Source organism: Labeo rohita, chromosome 5 (genome assembly GCF_022985175.1).
Source record: "Labeo rohita strain BAU-BD-2019 chromosome 5, IGBB_LRoh.1.0, whole genome shotgun sequence".
NCBI classification, from domain to species: Eukaryota; Metazoa; Chordata; class Actinopteri; order Cypriniformes; family Cyprinidae; genus Labeo; species Labeo rohita.
The window spans coordinates 14180018-14207268 of record NC_066873.1 but is presented as its reverse complement, the minus strand read 5'-3'; the positions used below and the strand labels follow the sequence as shown (position 1 = coordinate 14207268).

Genomic DNA, 27251 nt, shown 5'->3' with positions numbered 1-27251 from the left:
AATTTGGAACATTCAGGTAACAACACAGTATTAAGAATCAAGTGTATGTAAACTTTTGAACAGGGTCATTTTTATAAATTCAACTACTTTCTGTTGTGGACTATATGTAAACATCTTTATGTAAAATATATTATTCAGGTCAGTACTAAATTAAAAATAACATGCATTTTGTATGATCTCTCTTATTTTGGTAAAATAATTAACATTTTGCAGATTCTGCAAGGTGTATGTAAACCTTTGACCTCAACTGTATGTGACATTGGAATTACTGCATCCAAATTACAGTGTGAAAATAGCATGTCAGATGTACTTAGATGGTACTGTATACTAGTTTGAATAGCAAAATAATAGCAAAATAATAAAAAGGTAATTGCTACTGTGAGGTAAACTCAGATGTTGGAAAATGTTGGATTCTGAGCTTATATGTTGCAATTCAGAAACAAAATCTGAATTATGATATATTTTGTGGTGGAAACAGGCTTTGTGTAACATTTTAAAGTGATTTTAAAATTATGACAAAGGGAAAGTGTGTAAATATGTTTTCCTATATTAAAATATTCTGTGCAGAACAACATAAGAGTTCAGAAAACAGTTCATTACAGCTTTCTGCATAGTGCAAGTGAGCAAACTGGGACGCAGCCTTTAATCACAACAAAGATTAAGCTCCCAGCGGCAGAAAATTCTGCATTTTTCTTGTTAAATCAATAAAGAAACAAAAAAAAAAGTTGGATAAGTTTTTTTCACTGTCAAAAGTGAAGAACACTTCCCATTATAGGGAAACTAAAACACAAACTGGCCCTTAAGCAACCCAAGAGAAGCTGAAATAGTCTGATTTAATTTAGATTAGTGGTCTCACAAGGGCAGAACAGTAATGACAATAATCTTACCTTGTAGCTGAGATACACCAGGAGCATTGCTTGCAAGAAGCTAATTAAGGCCACTGTCACCTGTGGTGCAAGAAACATTATTATAATTTTGATGAGTGGAGTATCAATAACAATGTATAATGAGATTTCAGGAAATAACTGCCAGAGTCTGAGTACTGAGTGAGAGTGAGAAACAATTAGTTGTCATAAAGACATGAACAGCAATATAAACTCTTAAAACAAAGGTTACGTAATGCAAAACCCTCCTGGGGTCTGTCCTGTGCACCTTTATTGCTGTCTGGTTTAGTTTAGTCAGCAAACAGGACAAAAGTAAATTGCAATGGACAGTCAGGACCACTGAGAGAATAATTGGTGCACTGTTTTTCACTGTTTACATCACTCTGTTTGTCTGTGACTGTCACACAGACTGTCAGTCTATGTAGTGGGGGGTATTTTTCCTTGACTCTTTCTGCAGGTTACATCATTACCCCAGTTGTTGGAGAGGAAAGACCATCTTTATGAGAGAAACACTCAACTGATTTGTTTAAAGCACACTGATTTATTAAGGAACCAAACAAGTGATTGATTTTATGATTTTATAGTCTTGGAATCATTTACTCAACCGATTTGTTCAAAATGAAACAAGTGACTATCTTTATGAGTGAGTCATTGACTCATTTATTTAACTGATTTGTTCAAAGCAAACTGATTTATTGAGGAATCAAACAAGTGACCGAGTTTATGATTTTATAGTCTCTGAATTATTGACTACAGCAATTCATTCTAAATGAAACATGCGACTATCTTTACGAGTGAGTCACTGATTCATTCACTTAACCGATTTGTTCAAAGCACACTGATTTAAGGAACCAAACAAGTGACTGAGTTTATACAGTCTTTGAATTATTCACTCTACTGATTCGTTCAAAATTAAAGTGACTTTCTTTATGAGTGATTCATTGATTCATTTCTTAACTGATTTGTTTAAAGCTGTAACATGGGGTTTGGGTTTTGTTCATGTTCTTGTTTTCATGTCTTTTATTTTGAAGTTTTGCCATGTTCCTTATTTGTGTCTTGCTTCCCTTGCCCTCTTGTAGTCCTGCCATTGGTTCCTTAGTTCAATGTATCATGTTCTTATTGGTTGTTCAAGTCATGTGTCATGTTCTCATTGGTTGGTTTATGTCATGTGACCCCTATTGTTTGGTACACGTAGCCCTCATGTTCCCGTTGTTCTTTGTCATGTATTGAAGTGTAAACATGCTGTTGCTGAGTCTATGGTTGTGTTCAAGTCTGTTTCATGCCATGCCAAGTTTGTTCATGTAAAGCCAAGTCTGTCCATGCCAAGTCAAGTCTGTTTTCAAGTCAAGTCATCAAGTCATTGTTGGATTATTGTTTGGACAATAAAACTGCACTTGAACAGATTAGTTCAAAATGAAACGGAAGAGAGTCATTTTTTTATTCAGTTAACCGATTTTGTTCAAACCATATTCCATTCTGGAATAAAACACGTTCACGTTTTAATGAATTCATCACTGAATCATTCACTCAAGCAGTGCATTCAAAAACTGATTCAGTCAGGAATTAAACACTTCTACAGTTGTTTTGGATTAGTGTCTTAGAACGCATTTGTTTGTTGGACCAAAAACAGACAAAGTATCTGTCAATATTATGTCCAAAATGTAACTTAAGCAATGCATTCTTGCTTATTGAAGTATTAAAGTAATACTGTACTTGCAACAGTGCAGTGGTCTGAATTCCAGCAGGGTATTCATATTCTTTCATATATTTACATATGCTGACACTGAGCCAATCTGCACACAACTCTCTATAAGCTTTTAATATTTCCATTTCCATAATATTTCTCTGCTTAGATGTTTATTCTTGTAATAGATCTTGTATATTTAATCTATGTAAGTGCTCAGCACCAGACAAAAATCCAATAAAGCCAATGAAGCTTGTTAGATTATGATTCTAAGCCACCAAATTGTTAATAGATTCTAAAAGGTTCGTTGTACAATTTAAAAACAAAAAAATTCTCTACCTACCTGTATCGCCCATACAGGAACTCTCCTATTCACCCAAAATATTAACTCCCTTCAAGAAACAAAAACAGAAAAATTTCAAGCACAAACACTTTAATCAATTAATAAGTTGTCATGATATTTAAGTGCAGACAGGTCGCACCAGTTTATTTGTGTGGGATCTGTGGTCAGGTTTGTTGTGTAGTTGCCACAGGCTTTGCTGCAAAGGGCATCTGTGATGTTTGTGCAGTGTTTCCTATAATCACGATAACAGGCAGTTAGTACATAACAGACATAAAAGTGAAAGACATCAGGGTTGAAACACTGAGGGATCATGCCTGCTGGCTCTGACATAAATGACAGTGTGAGATGGCCTCTCTCATTTGATTGCTGCTAGTAGGGCACCATCTCCTTTCCCAGCATGCTTGCACACAAGTACACACTGCTCTCTCTTTCTGTCACTTACTAACACACACTCTGTCCCTGAATGTTTTTTGTGGCTGGTATTAAAAGCGATTCTAATGGACACTTCAGATTGAGGACTCTGGGCTGATCCCCAGAGTTACTCTCAAGCGCTGCTTTTGAGACATACTATAATGCGTTTTGCTTCGGTGTGCTGCTGTTGTCGTGTTGACATAAAAAAAATCATTATACTGCAGTAAGTTCAGGTCATCTAAAATGACTGGACAAGCAGTGTTTCATTACTGCTGACATTTTGCGTGACACGTTGTGAATGGTTTCGTAGTTTGAACCATTCTGCTGTTCTGTGTTTCTATCCCAGACCGAATGTGAGTGGAAGTGGAGTTTTCTGATTTTGCATTAAACAATGACCATTTTTTCAGTGCATCTGTTTTTTTTTTTTTTAATTCCAAAGTGGAGCTGAAATGGACTGCTGTATAAAAGAAATATCACACAAGCAAGAGTGCTGTTACACGCGTTAAAAGGAACAGTTCACCCAAAACTGAAAATGCTGTGATCCTTTGTGTTACATGAAAACAGAGTTGGGTATCGTTTGAACTGTATCGATTCCGATTCTGATTTTGATTCTGATTATCGATTCCGATTCTTAACGATTCCTAGTTTCTATTCCAATAGCATAAAAAAGTCAATAAAAAAAATAAATAAATCAAAGTCAGACATTTATTTCTGTATTTTTACAAAGCTTTCTGTTGCAGCTGAATAACATGAGCAAAAAGCAGGAGCCTACAAAACACTTAGGCCTAAGAGGAACTTTTGCCTATGGTTTTAACACCATAGCAAAAACAACTAGACTAATATAAATTTCAAACATTAAATTGTTAAAGACAAGTAAACCGTCAGTAATAAAATAGGAACAAGCAAATAAATTAGCAATAGCATAAATAAATACAACTGGACAAATTGCAGGTACAGAAATTTAAATCAAAAGTTTATAAACACTGCATAGTTTTCTTTTCATAAATAAAATATAGATTAATCCTCATTAAAGTTACGAAAGATACTCCGTCAAGATCAGTGAATGATTTTTTGTTCTTGGATTAAAATTAGGCAGCACGTTTATTAGGCTATTGTCTCTTTAACACCGAATGCACCCAGATCTAAAAATACTGTTACACATGCGTTTTCCTTCTCATCTGTTTACTTTCACTTTCGACAAAAAACGGCTCCACTTATGATGGTATACTGACCTATTTTTGTGCATATTGGGCGGTAAATGTCAAAGAAAAGTCAGATCCGGCCTGGGACGACCTTTTCTGCAGTGGAAATGCACAGAATGGTTCGAGAACCTGCACCGGGAACGCTGTTGTGCACAACTTCTTTCCCCTCTGGCGCTTAAAATGTTTTATTTTAATCTTTAAAATCAAATTAAAATGCGAACACAGGAATCGTTAAGCAGAACTGAAATGCATGTGTCTTAACGAATACCTGGTTCTTGGAAATTTGGAATCGGTTCTAAAATGGAACCGGTTCTCGATACCCAACCTTGTAAATGACTGCTAGAATTTTCATATTTGGTTGAAATATCTATTTTAAATATCATGCTTACTCACCGTGCACATGTGACCTGGTTAGTTGGATCATCTAGTGAGACTCTGATTATATAGAGGAGGCATGTTAACAACTTCAAGGAGAGGTTGAAGAGGCGTATTCTGAGACCTGCAATATAGTAAATTATAAAGTGGAGCTTCATACCATAGAAAACCCATCTGAAAAATGTATTATAAATAATTCAGCGGGCTCGGCAATCCTGCAAACTTACAGTACCATCATAAATCCACACAAACTGTTAAAACAAAGTCACCTTCACTGTTATGATGATTTAACCAGTAATAAGAAAAACGTAAAAGTAAAAAATATGGAGGCATTGTACATGTGCACGTACAGTGTAGTGATTTCGAGATCCATATAAACCTTGAGTATTGTTTATGATTGCAGTAATGGATTTCGTTTTGTTGATTTCCGAGTGGTTGTAAATGGCTCAAAGAGTCAAAAGGTTTTACTTACTTGACCTTTGGTTTTTGATGAAGAAAAGCTTCAACCTCTCTTTGAATGTGTTTTCATTTACATAAAATTCCACCTGCACCCTGTGGAAAGGACATAAAATGATGCTTAATAGAATTTTTTTTAATTCATTTTACATGCAGACATTGTAAATGTATGATACAGTGACCTCTCAAAATATATAATAATAATGCAGTGATAATCACACATTTAAAAATTTCTAATTTTTAACATTCATTCAAAATATGTTGTGCAACATTCACAAAGCAATTTCATAATGCACTACTGAATGCTAATTGTAAAGCATGTCCACAGCTCATTATGTTTGGTGAAAAACTATTAACAGCAAAATATAAAACTTCAAGCAGCTAAAAAAGCAGCTAGTTTAAATAACTTTTTTAATCTCCAGATCCATCTTTAAGATGTACGAGAGCGTTTCAAATCTTTTAGGACATCTGACAAGGAACATTAGCAACGGTGGTGCTTCTGATGCTCTCTCAGTAGACATCCGCCTCTCCCATCTCTATATGACTGTTTCACCAAGTACTATTTCAGGGTCTATAAGCTTGAATTTCTATATATTATCATCATATTGCAAAGCATCCATCATGATCCAAAATCCAGCATCTATGAATCTAACCCAAACACACAACACTGTCGGTAGCTTCACGAAATCTGCAGTTTCACCACCCACACAATGCTGTAAAATAATGATTAATCAAGTTGCTCATCATGCATATCACTAATGAGATGCTTCTGGGTGAATTTCAGGAAGAAAACTCAAAGGAAATTAATTTTTGCATACAGAAAATAAAGCTTAATTTCATAAAAAATAATTGCTGTAATGTTGCAGTAAAAACATTCTTTTTTAAATTAAAAACTTTTTTTTAAAAATTAAAACCAGCATAAAATAGTGTTGTTGTTAATTACAGTAAGCTGCAGAGAATTGGAGTGTGTGATTAATGGCGCAATAAACGATTTCAGACATTTTGTTAATTTCTCTCATTTTGTTTCCTGAAAACAAAATCTCTGGACTCGCAAACACAAAACATTACAGCATCTAGGCTATGTGAGCATCTCATCCTATCTCTCTACTGGTCAAAATGTTAAATAATTAAGCATTTGTAATGTTTGCTCAGCAAAGCTACATCTATTTGATCAAAACAGTAAAATTGTGAAATATTATTAAAATTGAAAATAACTGTTTTTGAATATACTTTAAAGGATTAGTTCACTTCCAGACTAAAAATTCCCTGATTAATTACTCACCCCAATGTCATCCAAGATGTTCATGTCCTTCTTTCATCAGTCAGAAATAAATTAGGGTTTTTGAGAAATATATTTCAGAATTTGTCTCCATATAGCGAACTTCAAAGGTGGCCAACGCGTTGAAGTCCAAATTACAGTTTCAGTGCAGCTTCAAAGGGTGTTTGGTCATCGGTTATTTCATTAAAAAAATAAAATAAATTACAAAAATAATAATAATAAATAAAAAAACAATAATACTAATAATAATAATAATACTAATAATATATATATATATATATATATATATATATATATATACATACACACACCTTTTAATGCTTGTCTTGCACATGTGCATCTTCACAGATTCCATAATCACATTGGAAAAGTTGGAGTCAAAGGCAAGGTTTGTTCTTTGTCTTGAGTATTTTTGTTCAAAAAGGTCTCCAAAATCATAGTTTTACCATTTTTTTGTAAAGAATGTTGGACTTTCTTTGCACACTCGCTTTGTAAACACTGGGTCGGTACTTCCACCTACATCATGCATGCATGACTACGTAATGCGTGAGGTCGAGCTAGTGCAAGATGAGAATTTGTGGTTAAAAGTATAGAAATTATTATTATTTTTTTTTAGAAAATTACAGATTGTTTCGCTAGACAAGACCCTTATTCTATGGCTGGGATCGTGTACAGCCCTTTGAAGCTCCACTGAAACTGCAATTTCGACTGACTGAAGAAAGAAAGACATGGACATCTTGGATGACATGGGGGTGAGTAAATTAACAGTAAATTTTTATTCTGGAGGTGGGCTTATCTTTTAAAACGTAATTTATTCCTGTGATGGTAAAACTGAATATTCAGCACAATACTCAATTCTAAAAAAAAAAAAAAAAACCAACATCAACACACCAAAAAAGTAGTATGCCTGAATATCCAGTATTCATTAAAGAAAAGTTAAAAAAAAATTCCCATTGCTTCCAAAGAGATTCTGAAATCTACATGCACAGAATACACTTTACAGTTGAGTCATTTGTACATTTGACAGAATGTGATTTCGGACACAGCTAATGATTCGCAGCTGAGAGCGAATACACAGCACTGATGGCTGTCACAGAGACATGCAATTTCCCAGGACACCAACTGGTATTTTAGTCATATCTGTCAGGCACAGAGACATTTTATGCATAGTCTTAAAAACAAACAAACACACACCTTTAACAATTTACAGCATCTTTAACAATCACAGAAATTTGTTAAAATATAATATAAAAAATTCCACTGGTAAAGCCTTTTTGCTTTTTCCATTTAACCACACTTGCAAATAATTACTCCACTAATGCACATTTCATGATGATAAGGCATATAATATCGTAAAGCTTGAATAATACATGACTTTCACACTTACAATTGCCCTTTAAAACTGAAATCACTGTGGTGGGCATTCACTATGGGAATCATTATACTGAGTATGTTTGCTATTTGTGATGTCACAAGCATCATACTAATGGTAGGCTATGAGCCTCCCAAAGCCCTTTACATTTGTCGAGGGTATGACATGATGTATATTGCAGGCAGTAATTATGAGCACCATATCCAGCAGAGAAAGAGAGAGAGAGATCCTAGAGAACAGCCATTGTTTTCTGCTTCCCCTGCTCTGTCTCCATGGCGATGCCTTTAAAACAGGCTGTGGTGACACATATACGGTAGATGTTTACTGAGATGAGGGCTGTTTTGTTGAAGTCCAAAAAACACTAAGTTTACAATCATAATACAACGACTGCTGTAATGCATTAGAAAAAAAAAACAAACAAACAATACCAGCTTCTTGATATAGTACCCGACTGAATTTCACTTACAGATTGCTTATGGATGTCCGCCTTGGTGGATTTGAGCCTACATATACGCAAGAACCGATCAACAGACACACACACGCGCACACACACACACACACAAAACTTGTCTGCAAGTCTTCACTGTGCCAGAAATAATTGCTCTGCCTGACTGTCAAACTGCTTCTCACATAAGAAAAGACTGAAATTATAATTGCAAGGAAATCCATAACACTTCGTGCCAACATGGAACAATAGGGCTGGTCAATAATAGCTCAACTGATAGTTATTTAGTCACTGTAAAAATCTTTATTCTTTTGATTTGAGCAGCCCAAAATATAGCTTCAATCCACCCACGTATGCTAGCTCTCCAACTGACAGATACTGTGTTAGCTCTATTTATAGTGTGAGCGCCATAAATATTGAAGACTCAGAGCCTGTGTGCTCATGTCAGCCTACTTTACAGAGCATTCCAAGGGAAACAACACTAAAAGTTAGAATGGGGACATTCATATCATTTTGTAAAGCAAGAGTTTTCATAGCATTGGAGTAAGAAAATCAAAAGATAAAGTTTGTAAGTTTAGAAATTAGGCATTTCTGGAAACCAATTTCCTACTAGGTGATATAGTTGCACAATATAGTTCTCCGAGGGCTTGTTCTCAATTATGAGCGGTACAAACATAGAACGGCTAATTGCAGAAATTGCTTGTTTTAGCATCTTGGAGAGTTTTGCCATGTTTGCACTACTGGCTTGATTGTTTGGATCTTGGGGCTCTATATTTTGTACATGTATGAATTTAATGGAATTTGAACCTAGTAAAGTATATAGAAAAAAAGAAAAGTACATAGTGCGTGTCACAACACGTGATGAGAAAGGCACAACACCACAATGAAATGCAATGTAAAGTCTTTAATATAATTCACACAGGTAAATCCACACAAGGGAGACAGGAACACACACATTCATTGACAAGACCGGACACAAAGCATTGAACTCAAACACCTTATAAAGGGTGGCTAATGATACACAAAACAGGTGATGGTGATTAACTAATAATGACTCAATGAAGACAGGAACAACCATATACAGACACATGAGGGGGAAAAAAAACAATACAAATAGTCTAGGGGTGTGACAGTACTCTCTCCTCCTGAGAAGAAAGAGAGAGAGGAAAAAAAAAAAAAGGGGAGGGAGGGGGACAAAGGAGTGGACGTGGGATGGCAACAGGAAGTGTAGGAGGAGGCTCTTTATCTTTTGATTTTCTTACTCCAATGAGAGAAAGCAAGGCAAAGTTACTTATCAAAATAAGCAGTGATTAAAAACTGACTGAGATGCACCTAAAATCACACACACAAAAAGCCACCTGTCAGACATGGCTTATTGAATTTTTACGGTCAAATACACACATTTTCTTTTGTCTTCCTAGTCTAACTAGTTTGGAACGACTTAAAATTAAAAAGGTGATAACATTTAAGAAGGTAATAACATTTAGTATACTTGATAAAACCATTTTTGGGCCTTGGGTTTCCAGATTTGATATTATTTTTTTAAGTTAAGTTAAAAATATAAAATTACCTTGTTGCATGTAAACATATACAGTACAGGTATTTCTTACATATGCATGTATTACTTCCATTTGTGCAGCTTAAATGTCAAAAGAAACTCCATCACTAAAAGAAATATCACACTCATTTTGCTCTGGACTCAAAGATTTTACTGACAAAGAGCGAGTCATGAGTCATTGCTCGAAGAGTGGCATGACTTTCAGAGGCTGGAGATGTGTTGTGTAACAAATGCATTTTATAAGAGCACCTGTGCCCTCGTTTAAACCTCTTTATCTTTATGGGTCAAAGAGTAACTTGCAACTCACAACTCACTAGAGACATTTCAAACACATACAGCAACCAAACATGCAATGGCACCAGAAACAACAACCACATTTAAATAATCTTATTTTGAGTCAAAGACATTTGAAACAGGAAGTAAAACTAGATAATGTGATGTATGCAGCCTGCATACCAACCACAATCGAGGCAAGCACTCGCACAACATCCGCCAAACTCCTGTTTCACCATGGCAGCAAGTCCTCAAACTCAAATGGTGTTATCAACCTCTTATACAAGTTACGCCTCTTGCATACATGCCCTTGTTGAGAATCATATTCGATACATCAGGCATTTATGGCTCGAAGGAGAATATGGAGGTCAACACTCAAACAGGATTAAAAAGACCACAATTATGCAATTCAGTCCTGTTGCTGACGTATATAGCCAGAAAATAAGATTAAATTCTGACATTTTATAATTTAAATCAGTAAGATCTTTATAACAGTATAGCAAAATAGTTACATAAAATGCACATGAATACCAGTTGTACCTCAACCTGAAGGCAATGTATTTAGAATTATGTTTTTAGACACTAAGGGACAGATTTACAGTATTAAGGGCTTCATTTGCAACTTTAATGCATATTTTTAGGAATTTACCTTTTAGATGCAAAATTTACAGTAGGACAGTGTTTAAATTACTTATGTAGGGTTGCCCACTAATAGTCGACTAACCGTTAGTCGAAGAGAATTGGCTTGAAGAATGGACAAAATTTTATTAGTTGCTTAGTCGGAGGAAAAAAAAATCCACAGCGAGTGGCGAAGTCACGCAGTCCATGACGGACAGATCGTTAAGAGCTGGTCTATGCGGTACAGTAGATTGGGCAGAACATCCAAGCGCTCACCTATCATTCATCAACGTCAAATATGGCTTATCATCTAAAATATGTAAGTAGTAGTTTTTACATGGTGCTCATTCTAATGTTAACCAAAAAATGTGCGCTATTCAAGTGTCTGTGCAGAGTGCGGAAGCTGAACAGTAGTGCTCACTGCATGACAGATGGAGGCGCCGGTGCGGTCACTTGCTCTTAAAATACTCTGTCATTTTTGGTCAAACAGATAAAAGTAATACATCTTTCAAATTTATAAAGACTCTATGTTTATTTGTGTGCACTCACCGTAACAACAAAACATTGCACTTTTGTAAAATAATGAAAGCAAACAGGGTGTGCTTTCTGCCGTCTTGGTCTCTGTGAACTTGGGCTAGGTGAGTCACTTTGAAACTCTGTTACAGACATGAAAAATATATCTATAGAGAGTGAAATGTCTACTTTTAAATGAACCAATTAAAATGGAAAACAAATATTCTCAGATTATGTAATTTGTATGAAACATGCATACAGGCGTATCACTACTGCGGAGATGACGAGTCGCCAACTTCATCTGTTAAAGGAGAAGTCCACTACCAGAACCAAAATTTACAGATAATGATGGTTTATTAATAAACATGCAATTAGTTGACTAATGCTTAAAATAACTACTAATCGACCAGAAAAATCTTTAGTCGAGGGCAGCCCTAGAATTATGCAAGGTGATTTAATAAGGTAGTAAATCAATTTACTGTTGCTGGACGTCATCATGAACATAGCAGTCGTCATTTACTCCAGACATCTAAACCGCTGAGGATACAGAGGATTAACGTTACTTTCGTTTTTAAAGGGAATGCACCCGATGGTCTATATAAATGCGTCTATGTTTGTGCGAATCGTTCATTATCCAGCTTCTCCTACAGAAGAAATGAGTATACGTTTTTTTTATGAATCTTTGCAAATTGCCTTTCCTAATAATGTGCTTGTTAGCAAGTTTCGCGGCTAAAGTTTACAGTCTGCTCGACATCCCATGGAGGAGAGGGAAGGGGTGAGCAGAGCTAATTAGCATTTAAAGAAACTTGCAACAAAATGGCTCGCTTGATTAGAGTTGGAGCTAAACTCTGCAGTACAGTGGCCCTCTAGGACCGAAATTGCCCAGCCAACGATTTAACCAATACTGCAGCTGTGGTGTTAGTAGATTACCCACACCTGATTATCATTCTCCCTGTTTTTGTTTGTTTTTTTTTGTGATCCTACTTTGCGCTGCTGTTGTTTGCGATGGCCATTATGAAAATTAGCCAGCTGCATCTGTTTTCTTTAATTAGCGCACTGTCAGTACATCAGCCGCAGAACTTTACACTCCCATTGGCACTTTAATGGCACGACTGCGATCTCAAACTAATTTGTCCTGTTTAGCAAATGTGGCCCTAAGGCCTTTTACTTGCTAAAAAGCATAAACTATGCATCACATAACAGAAAGCATGCAGAAGATTATGTACAACAGGTTTTTCATCAAAGTTTTGATAGTGTTGATAATATAGAGGTCTTAGAAATCCATGTTTCAAATATGTTTACAGTAGGCTTTTCTCTATGTGTACAAGAAGCTTTTAATTGCCTTCATCACAGTCTCATTTGTGGGGCTAAATTGATGACTCAGAAAAAGAGTGTCTGCTAAATGTAAATGAGTCACGACTCTCCAGTCTAAATAGAGGTGACGACACCCAATAAGACCGATTTAACTCGCCACGGAAGGCTAGAATGTACCACGCTTCCGCTCTGACTTACTGTGCATTGGTTGAATCCATACTGTACTCCTCTGTGTACCTGGACAGAGCAGACATGGACGACACAAAAGGGGAGAGAGTTTTCAATAAAAGACATGCAAATTACAAGCATGCAAAAACATGCTGGAAAAGTCTGGGTTGACCACAGTCCTTCTGAAAAGCACTGTTAAGGAACATTTGACAGACAGCTTTGTCAAATGTGTGTCATTGTGCTGTGACACACTGAATTTTCACAATGTGTTTAGCGTGTGACATTTAAAGTGCCATTTGAAAGCTTTAAGCGCTGAACCGGTTCCACAGTCTGGATGCAAATCACAGGAGGATGGAGATTTCATAGCCCAAGGGTTGCTCTGTGTGGCCATTTTGTCGACACAACAATGGATGATGGTGATGTGGACCACATGGAGGTTAGATGATGACTGCATTATCACAAACAACTTGATCAGAAATTGATGGTGATATGCCTTTAATGCACCACATATTGGTGTGTACAATTGTCAAATAGGAACAATTGTAAAACCAAAGAAAATGGCAAATCAAAATCTTAGACTAAGCAGGGGAAATGTGCATTCCGGAAGGAATAGGCTGAGTGAACATCCATGTCATACAGTATGAACTGCATATTCTCTCTGAACTTATGTGGTAAATATTCTCTGCGAATGGATTGCATTAAATATTCCCTCTGTGTGGGGAGCAGTGCAGTATTACAGCCGTACAACCATGAGGCTGTGAAGGGTTCATTACGTTGTTGCAGCATCTCACTGACACAAACAATACAGTGTAGCTGATCCATTTTACTGGTAGAAATGTATATTAAGCGACTAAAGGCAAGAGCCCATAACCCTGAATAACCCCAAACTCCAAAAGACTGCTGTGTAAGTTTTCTCCTGGGACCTTGTGCGTTCACTGCATACTTATTCATTGCAAATTCAAAAACCTTTTATCCTATACTTAATGTCTTTATGATCTAACTATATAGTTAAGGTCACTGATATGAGAGCAGTACCTCAATTACTGATTGTACTCTTCCTCATTACTGAATGTTTTACTCAATCAGTCTTTATAAATGTACTCACTTTATTCCAGTAAAGGCTAGTCAGAAGTACAGTAAGTGCTTCGCTGATATTATCAGTGTTATGTTCTAGCTCTATAACTTATAAATGCAAAAAGTTAAGTACGTAAAAGTCATACTGATAAAAGTCATTCTGCTCAAAAGTTTACACCCCTGGCTCTTAATGCATCATTTTTCCTTCTGGAGCATCAGTGAGTATTTGAACGTTTTGTAATAGTTGCATATCAGTTCCTCAGCTGTCCTCATTGTGAAAAGATCGATCTCAAAATCATACAGTCATTGCTGCAAATATGCAAATGTTGCTGGAAAACCAAAAAAATTTGTGGGACCTGAAGGATTTTTCTGAAGAACAGCAGGCAGTTCAGGGACTCATGAACAACTGTCACAAAAAAAAAACAGCTGCGGTTCATCCAAGTAACAACACAGTATTAAGAATCAAACGTATGTAAACATTTAAACGGGATTGTTTTTTATAAATTTACTTATTGCTTTCTCTTGTGGGCTATATGTAAACGTGTTTATGTTACATTTTTATTATAGCAATTTTGCAGCCTTTTACAGATTAGTTACAGTATCTAATCAGCCAATCATAGCAACTCCATGCATTTTAGGCATGCAGACATGGTCAAGACGATCTGCTGAAGCTCAAACCAAGCATCAGACCGGGAAAGAAAGGTGATTTATGTGACTTTGAATGTGGCATGGTTGTTAGTGTCAGCTGGAGATAAGAGACGGGCTGCTCTGAGTATTTCAGAAACTGCTAATCTACTGGGATTTTCACTTACTACCATCTCTAGGGTTTTCAGAGAATGGTCTGAAAAAGAAAAAATATTCAGTGAGCAGCACTTCTGTGGGCAAAAACGCAGAGGAGTCAGAGAATAATGGCCAGACTGGTTTAAGCTGTTACAACCGAGGTATGCAGAAGAGTAGACCTATCTCAGAATACACAACATGGCAAATCCTGAAGCTGATACACCAGCGGAGGACCACACCGCGTGGCAAAACCAACAAGAAAGCACTGCCGTAAACAACATGAAAGCATGGAACCATTCTGCCTTGTATCGATTTTAAGACCACAGTGTCTTTATGCTTTTATGACTGCAATGCACCCATTTTGTGATAGCTACTTCTAGGAGGATAACATGCCACATCACAAAGCTCAAATCATCTCAAACTGTTTCCTGAGCATGGCAAAGAGTTCACCATACTCCATGGCCTCCACAGTCATTAGATCTCAATCCAGTAGGGCACCTTTGGAATGTGTTGGAGAATTTCATCATGTATTGCAGCCAACAAATCTGCAGCAACTGGTAACTTGGTATCACGTCAATATGGTTAAAAATCAAAAGGGGGTCCACCCCCATAATAATAAGGTGTATCTTATAAAATCGTTGGTGAGTGTATATCACTAGTTTATACATAACATTCAAAAGTTGATGTGTTAGAATTTAAGCATTTAAAGTGGCACATTGGTGCCACAAAGTTAGCGTCCATTGGTGTGGACTCTAATATAGTTATCATTATAGTTATCTTTATAATTATTCTCTTGGGCCTTCACATTGGTATTTACACTGGCCCGTAAACATCCATTTACTAAGGGTGAAAAAAGGGTGTCAAAATTCAAATATATTGTTATCATTTTGTTTTAATAAAAATATATGAGGCTCAATTTAAGTTTTAGCCAATTAGAATGGAGTATTCCAGAGAGCCGTCTAATTTACTGTGCAGGTGACAGAAGATTAAATCTGTTATTTCAGATCAGTCAATTTTCCACAATGCCTGCAGAACTAATTAAGGCATCCAACCACAAATGCAGTTTTTAAAATCATGATTAGAACAATATCTTAACCAGTATGGCTTTCTCTTTTGTGCAACACACTAAAGCAGGAAATCTTAAAAATGCACTAGTTGCTCTTTTCCATGTAATTACAGTAAATGGAGCTTTAAAAGGACAAAAAAAAGACTCTATTAAAAATCATAAGTGATCCAGACGGCTCATGTGCTACAATCCATTTTATGATAGTTTCTGTCATTTTGAGCTCCCAGTCTTTCTTCACTTTTATTACATTGAAAAAAGCAACCAGAGACCTTTTGTGTTCCACATAAGAAATAGGGTCATAGAGGACTAGAGTGTGAGTAAATGAGGAGACAATTTTACGCGAAACCTTCCCTTTAATAGGTTGAAAACAGAGTGAAACATCTGCTAAGTTCACATTCATCAAAGTAGTAAATTAGCAAAGACAGTTAAAGCAGCAGACTCTGCTGTACGGACCCCTGAGACCAAATAATTGGCTAAAACTGTTACTGTTGCTCCATCCAAGAAACTGTCAGAACTTTAGTCTTCAATCGGCCACTTTATTCTACAGGGAACTGCTCCCACTTACATACCCAGAAAATCAGCCAGAAGCCAAATAAGAGACCTGAACAAAATAAGTGATACAGAGAGCCACATACAATAGGATAATACTGTGTAGGAATGATTTTACAAAATAAGTCTTCCAAAAGCTGAGAGGATGAACCCCACCCCCATCCCAACAAACACACTCCCATTATACTGATTGCTGTGAGTCTGGCTAGGTGGCAGATTTTCAAGCTTTTTTTAGCACCTGTGTTCAAAGTTACAACAATATCATCTGGGGCATCTTTATAAAGCTTCACAGAACCATTATCCAAATAGCATATCTAACACTTTGTTCCAAAGTGTCACAAAATGTATGCTTTGATACAGATAAAATTAGATACTGGATGATTTCTGTCATGTTTTCCAAAATCTGGCAAGCTCTGTTGAACAAAAGAATAATATTTAAAAGAATAATAATATTATATACACATATACATACATACATACACATATATATATATATATATATATATATATATATATATATATATATATATATATATGTATATATATATATATATATATTTTTTTTTTTTAAAGAAATTAATACTTTTATTCACCAACTGATATTATCCAACACTGATCATTCTAATAATAAATCCGCATATTAGAATGATTTCTGAAGGATCATGTGACACTTAAGACTGGAGTAACAGCTGATAAAAATTCAGCTTTTCATCACAGGAATAAATTCTATTTTAAAGTATGTTAAAATAAAAAACATTATTTTATATTGTAAAAACATTTTGCAATATTACTGTTTTTTTTTGTTTTTTTTTAATCAAATAAATGCAGCCTTGATGAGCATAAGAGACTACTTTAAAGACTATTACAAGTCTTACTGACCCCAAACTTTTGAACGGTAGTGTGTATATATATATATATATATATATATATATATATTTATTTATTTATTTATTTATTTTTTCTATGTGCACAAAAGGCCTATTTCTCTCAAATATTGTTCACAAATCTGTCTAAATCTGTGTTAGTAAGCATTTCTCCTTTGCCGAGATAATCCATCCACCACACAGTTGTGGCATATCAAGATTAGACAGCATGATTATTGCACAGGTCTGCCTTAGGCTGGCCACAATAAAAGGCCACTCTAAAATGTGCAGTTTTACTGTATTGAGGGGGTCTGGGGGGATCCGAAAAAGCCAGTCAGTATCTGGTGTGACCACCATTTGCCTCACGCAGTACAGCACATCTTCGCATAGATCCTTGCAACATGGGGCCGTGCATTATCATGCTGCAACATGAGGTGATGGTCATGGATGAATGGCACAACATTGGGCCTCAGGATCTCGTCACTGTATCTCTGTGCATTCAAAATGCCATCAATAAAATGCACCTGTGTTCGTTACCGCCACCATGGGCCACTTGATCCACAACGTTGACATCAGCAAACCGCTCACCCACACGACGCCATACACGCTGTCTGCCATCTGCCCTGTACAGTGAAAACCAGGATTCATCCGTGAAGGGAACACCTCTCCAAAGTGCCAGATGCCATAGAATGTGAGCATTTGCCCACACAAGTCAGTTATGACGAACTGCAGTCAGGTCGAGACCCCGATGAGGATGACGAGCATGCAGATGAGCTTCCCTGAGACGGTTTCTGACAGTTTGTGCAGAAATGCTTTGGTTATGCAAACGATTGTTGCAGCAGCTGTCCGGGTGGCTGGTCTCAGGCGATCTTGGAGGTGAAGATGCCGAATGTGGAGGTCTTGGGCTGGTGTGGTTACACATGGTCTGCGGTTGTGAGGCCGGTTGGATGTACTGCCAAATTCTCTGAAATGCCTTTGGAGACGGCTTATGATAGAGAAATTAACATTCAATTCTTGCTGTCTAATAGTGAGGTGTCGTTTATGAATAATTTGTTCAATTTGAACAAATCTTTAATATGACTCTGGAACATTGAGTTTAATTATTAGTTCACCTCCCGAGTCTTTGGGTTTGAGTCGGTTGTTCTTTTGTCAGGTAGTTTGGATTGGATACAGAAATGAGGTAAATTTTTAGTTTCTGATGTTTCTTACAATTTATACATTCGTGAATTTCTGTCATGATGGTTAACACTGAATGTGGTAATAAAGAGTTAATGCTTTAAACTTTTTCCGTATGAGGAAAAAAAAAAATCACTTTGCTACAAGGATACCTATATAAAATAGCATACACTTAACAAGTAATGTTTGTGTTTATTGTAAGATACTGAGCGACGAAGATTATTCCAATTCTTCATTTGTCTTTTTTTTTTTTTAATATTGCAATAAATATCGTATCAAGGACTTCATATCGCAATATTATCGTATTGTGAGATTTTCATATCGTTACATCCCTATTAATTAGATGTGTTGTCAAATTTGATCAACATCACATAAGATGTGTTGCGTAATTTGGCTATCAACCTGTAACATTGTAATTATATTCTGCTGAAATTAACAAAATAAATGAAATGACTAGAAAAAAAAAAAAGATTTGTTCATTCTGATCAAAGAGAGTCAGTAAAATGATCTGAACTTCCCATCACTACCAGCTAAGTAGCTAGCTAAAGCAACAACACAAATATGTATGCTAACATAATTAGCAAAGACAATTGCTGCACACATTCATTGCTTTTTGAATACACCAACATCTAGTCTTAATGTTATTTGGCCTTTCCTCAACCTAACCACAGGCTCTACTCTTTATCACAATGGTAACCCTCCAAAAACAAAACACTGAACACTAACAGATGTCTCCCTATATTAACATTGGGCAAAAAACACAAAATAACAATTTCAACATTTACTCCCCTTTAACAGTTCAAAGTAGAGGTCGACCAATATTGGATTTTACCTATACCGATAACTAGGTTGGACCACACTGGCCAATACTGATTAATCGACCGATAGTTTTTAAAATGGATACTAAACGGAAAATTAATAGTGCTCTACTATTTATAAAAAAGTCTACTGAACCATACTTTGTAAATGAATAAAAATATTAATATTAATTATATATTTATACAGTTCATTGTTCATTAATGTTAACAAAAGCAACTAAAAGTTTTTAAATATATCAGTAAATGCTGAAATTAACACTCTAACAAGGAATAATATAGCAATACTTCTATTCTACAACTTTTATCAATCTTAATGTTACAAATGGACTCATATTGTAAAGTGCTACCATTACATCAACAATCAAGCTAAAGATGACCATCTTTAAATATCTACACAAAGGCCACAGTATTGAAATTGCATAAATATGGATATTGTGTACTTTCACTATTTAACTCCTTCTATTCTAGACGTTTGTGGTTATCTAATCAAAATTTGAAAATATGTTAGTCACACAACGGGCAAAAGTGCAGCGCCATGTCTAGAAGAACTCGCAGCTATCCGGTATCACACACGCTGGACGCGTCGCGTTCAATTCAAGCGGCGGTCTACAAGATTTTATTTGATCACCAAACGGGCAAAAGTATGCTGATGTCCTTTCTCCACTAATGCATCTACTCAACAAATTCATCGCTTAGTAATGACATGAAAACATACACTACAGTATACTGTACACACCGCTTCGTTGTCTATGTTTTAAATCCACCTTGAAGTGTCCCGCTCTGTGCAGCGCGCAGTGTCACGTGTCTAAACAAACTGCACCTGCTGTCAATGATTTCCACCACTAGAGGCTGCTTTCGTGCTGTATAACAAAGACTATAGGGACATTGCTGTATAATGAAGACCTTCTCAGCCGCTCCAGCAATGGACCCAACCCAGAAAAAACTATCTATCGGCATGGATTTTTGCCGATAACCGTTGGTTCCGCCAATCAACTATCGGTGCCGATTAATCGGCAAAACCGATACATCGGTCGACCTCTAGCTCAAAGCACAGCATGCAGCAAAGATGAAATGTGCTGTAACTAATTTAATTTAAGTTATGCCTAATATAATCAATAACTGAGTTCAAATAGATTTTTTTTATTAAGTACAATACACTTTTAGTAGTACTTGAGTGAAATCAACTTGTTAATATATCTACTTTCAAAATATACTTGGGTATTTCCACCCTATTACAGTGGCTTGCAAAAGTATTCGGCCCCCTTGAACTTTTCCACATTTTGTCACATTACAGCCACAAACATGAATCAATTTTATTGGAATTCCACGTGAAAGACCAATACAAAGTGGTGTACACGTGAGAAGTGGAACGAAAATCATACATGATTCCAAACATTTTTTACAAATAAAGAACTGAAAAGTGGGGTGTGCGTAATTATTCAGCCCCCTTTGGACTGAGTGCAGTCAGTTGCCCATAGACATTGCCTGATGAGTGCTAATGACTAAATAGAGTGCACCTGTGTGTAATCTAATGTCAGTACAAATACAGCTGCCCTGTGACGGCCTCAGAGGTTGTCTAAGAGAATATTGGGAGCAACAACACCATGAAGTCCAAAGAACACACCAGACAGGTCAGGGAAAAAGTTATAGAGAAATTTAAAGCAGGCTTAGGCTACAAAAAGATTTCCCAAGCCTTGAACATCCCACGGAGCACTGTTCAAGCGATCATTCGGAAATGGAAGGAGTATGGCACAACTGTAAACCTACCAAGACAAGGCCGTCCACCTAAACTCACAGGCCGAACAAGGAGAGCGCTGATCAGAAATGCAGCCAAGAGGCCCATGGTGACTCTGGACGAGCTGCAGAGATCTACAGCTCAGGTGGGGGAATCTGTCCATAGGACAACTATTAGTCGTGCACTGCACAAAGTTGGCCTTTATGCAAGAGTGGCAAGAAGAAAGCCATTGTTAAAAGAAAACCATAAAAAGTCCCGTTTGCAGTTTGCCACAAGCCATGTGGGGGACACAGCAAACATGTGGAAGAAGGTGCTCTGGTCAGATGAGCCAAAATGAAACTTTTTGGCCAAAATGCAAAACGCTATGTGTGGCGGAAAACTAACACTGCACATCACTCTGAACACACCATCCCCACTGTCAAATATGGTGGTGGCAGCATCATGCTCTGGGGGTGCTTCTCTTCAGCAGGGACAGGGAAGCTGGTCAGAGTTGATGGGAAGATGGATGGAGCCAAATACAGGGCAATCTTGGAAGAAAACCTCTTGGAGTCTGCAAAAGACTTGAGACTGGGGCGGAGGTTCACTTTCCAGCAGGACAACGACCCTAAACATAAAGCCAGGGCAACAATGGAATGGTTTAAAACAAAACATATCCATGTGTTAGAATGGCCCAGTCAAAGTCCAGATCTAAATTCAATCGAGAATCTGTGGCAAGATCTGAAAACTGCTGTTCACAAACGCTGTCCATCTAATGTGACTGAGCTGGAGCTGTTTTGCAAAGAAGAATGGGCAAGAATTTCAGTCTCTAGATGTGCAAAGCTGGTAGAGACATACCCTAAAAGACTGGCAGCTGTAATTGCAGCAAAAGGTGGTTCTACAAAGTATTGACTCAGGGGGCTGAATAATTACGCACACCCCACTTTTCAGTTCTTTATTTGTTAAAAATGTTTGGAATCATGTATGATTTTCGTTCCACTTCTCACGTGTACACCACTTTGTATTGGTCTTTCACGTGGAATTCCAATAAAACTGATTCATGTTTGTGGCTGTAATGTGACAAAATATGGAAAAGTTCAAAGGGGCCGAATACTTTTGCAAGCCACTGTATATATTCCAGGCTTGTTCCCACCAAGAACTGTAACTATAAACACAATGATAACTATTAATGTCCACACCAGTAGATGACAACGTTCTGTTTATTATAAGCACTCCCTGCAATTCTATTGTCTGTCACTTTAAATGATTGAGATCTTTAAAGTGGATTCTAACTGGCTATCAAATGTCAAGTTCTGAAAGTGATTCAAACATTATTCAGAATTAGGACGATTATTAAAACTTCATAATTACAGTTACTGAAATTTTCTACATTTTTGCATAAATATAACACAAAACATCATCAGATTTTCACTCAAGTCCTGAAAGTTGACAAAGAGAACCCAATTAAACAAATGAGACCATATACTTTGTCATTTATTTACTGAGAAACATGATTCAGTGTTAAATATTTGCAAGTTGCAAAAGTATTTAATTTAAGTTATGCCTAATATAATCAATAATTGAGTTCAAATTGATTTTTTTTTATTAAGTACAATAAACTTTTAGTAGTACTTGAGTGAAATCAACTTGTTTCTGTTGGTAAACTTGACTGTTACGTTTTACACTGAATGATTTACGTTTTAGACACTGTCAGTAGGTCAGTATTGTAAGTTTTATTGCCTATGCAAACGTAAGTAAATGTATGTGTGGCAGAACCACACTTTATGCAAAATACATACTCATGAGATTGCACAAGAACTGAGCACCTCTGATTTGCATCACATTCCTCACATACATAAGACCAAAAGTTTGAAAACAAGCAGCTTTGTCATAACTAGAGAAATACTGAAAATATCTAAAACAATGACTGATTTAATACATCTACTTTCAAAAAGAAAATTTCTAGGCTGATGAAATAAGAGTGTGTGAGGAAGGAACACAGTTCTCATTTCTGATTTCAGACTGTTGAGTGTAGCTGCTGTCGGACTGGATGATTTTTCACTTGTCTAAAGCTACACCTACACCTACATACAGTACAAACCCTGCACTGCACCACAGCATTTCACAGCACCCTCACAAACATTTCACTCTCGCTGTGAGCTGCTCTGAAGCTCTAGCTCTTTTACAAAGCTGATCTATGTGAAGCTCAGAGAGGGAGTTGTTGACAGATTAATGCACAATCGCAGATGAGTCATTTACATTTTCATTGTATGTAACGGGTGTCAATCCCCTCATATTTTGGCTCACAATACACTGTGTACTACACTTATGTAATACTCATTTTCAAGAAATTGTTGACTCAGTGTATGAAAAAAAAAGTGATACTGTATATGTCAAATTGTCAAACTAAAATGCAGCAGGCTGCTCTGATTGTTTTTGTACAAAAGCAATGGGTTTGCCCATGCAAGTCTCTTGTTTGACAGCATGCCAGGAATTTATGAAAGATATTAGAGTTATATAGCACAAAAAGGTGTCCTCTGACACATGCAAACTATTTCCTTCTCCTTCACTTCTTTCTGTCTTCACTAAGTGCTCAAAACAGAAATGGATAGAGCTGACAGGGCAGAGAAATGTCCTTCGGGGATAATCAAAACATATCACGAAGTGGTCTAAAAGTAGCTTTGAAATCATGTCATCATAGATCGTTCAGATCGTTTCTTAAAAAAATATTTGGGTTGTTTAGAATCATGAAGCAGAGGTGGTTATTTGTGTCATGGTACATTTTGCATTAGTCACTAGCAAAGGTGCAGTTTTTGAAACTGCTACTTGTGAAAAAGTCTTTTGAAAGACCAGTCATAAACTAATTCAGGTACAACTCTAATACTGCATGTCAGATTAAGGTCAAGGGAAGTGTGGGTATCACCATTAACTCCACCTAACCCTAACTAAAGTAAACTTTTCAACCTATGGCATAAAAATAACATATGGCCAAAGTGGTGTGTATAAACGACCTATGAGATGTTTGAAATGTATGCCAATTTGTCAGCAATTTTGTGTTGTAGACCATGATGCTTTGTGTTGAGGCTTAAAGCAGTGTTAAGACTTAAGTTTGTCAAAATGTGTCACATCAAGAAAGTGTCAATGCACTTTTATTTTTTAAAAGCATAGCTTCTTTCCTTACCACAATTACTGGACATGAAGCTGGTACGAAAGACAGTTAATTAAGATTCCTATTCATCCTTGTGTAAGCTTGTGCCCTATTTATAGTCTGCTCTTGGCAACCAATGCCAAGAAAGACTTGCCTATTATATAGTGTTGTTAAGGCATCCACTGGGCGGATCAATGGAGAGACAGAGGGATTGACATATTTCCTTCTTTCAAGCCCTGGAGGACCTGAAAAGATGTTACATTAACATCATATTTTATTTATAAAGCCAATATATGGTAATTAAATACTGCTGCCCACCAAAACCTTTTTTACCTTCAGGGGTTCACAGGTTTATGGGTTTAGACAACATGACACCAGTCACCAATTTAAAAGCCTCCATCTCCACTGTTTAAAGACTTTTAAAAAGGTGCTACAAGAGAATTAAGGTCTAGAAGAAAATATCATAAACACTTAAGATGATCTATACATGGGAACTGCATGAAATGTGCACTCCAAAGTAGAAGATGTATGCATGTGGGTTGCTGACGTGACATGGCATTTTCACTGTCCCACAAGATAAAAATGAATATAATTAATATTGTTGTTACTTAAAATGCAGTAAATCGTTAAACAGTTCTTTGTCCTACATGGATCTGCTGTTATAAAAGCTGCAGTGTTATTCAATTTATAAACACCATATCCTATGGTGTGATTGTCTCAAGCATGGTTCAAATTTTATAAACTAAAATGAAAAGCATAAATAAATAATACATTTATTTAATAAATACCTCCGCCATAATTGTACAAGTGTCTATTTTAGTAAATGGCAATCATTTTTTTCATCCATATTTTTCTGAAACACGTCTTCTGGTGTGACATCATATGCTGATTTTTAAATCAACCAATTCCAGAAAAAAAAAAAAAAAACTTTAATTAGTTGCAGGACCACATTAATGATCATGTTACTGAAGCCCCCTGTGAAGCCCATGAGATGTGCACATGGTCAATTTTTGTCTCAGAATTATTCAAATATTTAACTTTTTTGGAACCACTAAAAAAGCGTTTTGTTGTCCTTTGGTGTGACACCCCTAAATTATTATTATTTATATTTATTATTATTATAATTATAATTATTAGTATATTAAAAACTGTATGTTAAACTATATAATCATGGAAAATTATGCAAATGTTTCTTGCTAACCGCTAATGACAGGATAGCTCGGAATAGCAGGGTCAATAATTGACACAAAAAGCTGAAATTTCCTATGGTGTGACAGATAATGTCCTCCGCTGTGACGCCTGTACTGTCACACCATAGGACAAAGATGTCACACCAGAGGACAAGGTCTCTTTAAAAAGCATTTTAAATAAGCAAATAAGATTTAACTAATTTTTATTCTTTTTTAAATCATTTTCAGTGTCCTTAAATGCAAATTACATTAATGAAACTATTTTCTGATGTTTTTTGCAGAAAACATGTACTGTTATAAAGTGTCATGAAAATAAGTATAAAATGTGATACTTTGATTTTGAAACAGAAAGAACTGAGAGAAAGAAATTAGAGGAAGAGAGAGGACACGGAAATACAGACAGCACAATGCACGTGTGCTGTATCCTGAATATAGGTTGATGAATTCAGGGAGGAGGTTTAGGGTTCCATTGTGTAGGTATAATAGGTATAAATATTATTTTATTCCATTGTCTATTAAGTTTTTAAATGATTAAAAGTGAATGTATTTTTGTGGGTATGGTGGAGGGAGGTGGGAGGCTGATGGATTAGTGTGGGAGTGTTAATTGCATAAATTTATCTGGTGAAATGTGTGTTTTGTTTTGTTTTTTTCTCTTCCCATGTTATGTCTTTCTTGTGCAAAATGCTCTCTGTCCAAGCCAAATTTCTCCCACGGGAGACGAATAAAGTTAACCTAACCTAACCTAAAATGAACAGGGATCCTGTTGTGCTAGAAGAGTTTCAGTAACATACTGATTGACTAAGAGACTTTTTTGTTTATTTTGTTTAAACAAACATGTTGATATTGTTTGTATCAAAATTAAACTTTCTTTCTCCTTTAACACATTTAAAATTAAATAGAAATACTTTAATAACTATAATTTCTGTCCTTTAGTGTGACGTAATGTCCTGTGGTGTGACATACAAAAGAACCACAGATTTGTTTTTATCTCAAAATGGTATAAGTTTCAGCAGTTTTGAATGAATGACAGAGAAGTTTGTCTTGTTAAAGTTTGTCTTGAAATTGTCCAGCAAGTCATTGGGGAATAAATTATGTTAACTATAATTTCATATTAAATAAATAACACAATATGAAAATAAGTTTCTAACAATGAAGATAAATCTCTCTCATGCTATTTGTATAGTATTGTCACACCACAAGAAAATTTCTGGTACAGTTCAGTAAAAATGTAACAAAAAAGAAAGAAAGAAAGAAAAAAAGAACTGACAAAGTTGGTGACCCTGACTTCACAGTACATAAATATAAGCATTTCTTCTTTAAAAATTGACTTTTACAAAAAAAAATATTGCCTATTTGTCAACTACCCATATATTGAAATATTTTATAGCAATTAAACCATATAAAACACATTACTGTGCACATTAATATAATGGGGAAAATGCTCTATGCTCCTTATTAAAAATATTTTGATATTTTTCATAACTCTAAAGCTCTCCCTTTGCTCATCTCTCATATTCAGCTCAACTGCGAATACAAGTGCCTTTTTTGCACCATTATTGCAGTACACAATAGGGCAATAGGCTGAATGGGCAGTTGGAGTGGATTACATTAGAGGACATCATTGAACAGATATGAAACCAGCTCCGCAGGAAGCTGCATTAGGTCCACATTGAAAGAACTGCTTTAGAGTGAGATGAGAGCAGGGTGTGGACTGAGAATAAAGAAAATCATTATGAATGATTAATTTGTCTAAACAAACCATAACAAAACAATCATATTACATGCAATTTGCATACAGACTGAGATATTGACCATCTTAATGAGTGATAGTATGCTTTACAAACTCATGTTCAGGTTCAGCATCAGTCGATAATCTGAATTACATATCCATAAGGTTGTATTATTTTAAACTCATTAATATAGGTAAACCCATCTGTCAGTCAGATCCAATAACATTCGACAATGAGACAGGAAATAAACA

The 27251-nt window shown here is 36.0% G+C and overlaps 1 protein-coding gene across 12 annotated transcripts in view; it reads right to left on the bottom strand.

Annotated features, from left to right (window-relative positions):
* The window catches only part of kcnt1b (potassium sodium-activated channel subfamily T member 1b), a 93624-nt gene that overhangs the window by 39364 nt on the left and 27009 nt on the right, over nt 1–27251 (bottom strand). For 10 of the 12 annotated variants that reach the window (XM_051109384.1, XM_051109385.1, XM_051109374.1 and 7 more), the window contains 5 exons: nt 5372–5451; nt 4918–5023; nt 3051–3143; nt 2912–2960; nt 888–947 (listed from right to left, as the gene is read on the bottom strand). In XM_051109384.1, coding sequence (XP_050965341.1) covers nt 888–947; nt 2912–2960; nt 3051–3143; nt 4918–5023; nt 5372–5451 — 388 coding nt within the window. Of the gene's footprint in view, nt 1–887; nt 948–2911; nt 2961–3050; nt 3144–4917; nt 5024–5371; nt 5452–12925; nt 12965–27251 lie in introns of all 12 variants that reach the window. The other 2 variants (XM_051109379.1, XM_051109386.1) reach the window with 1 other exon arrangement.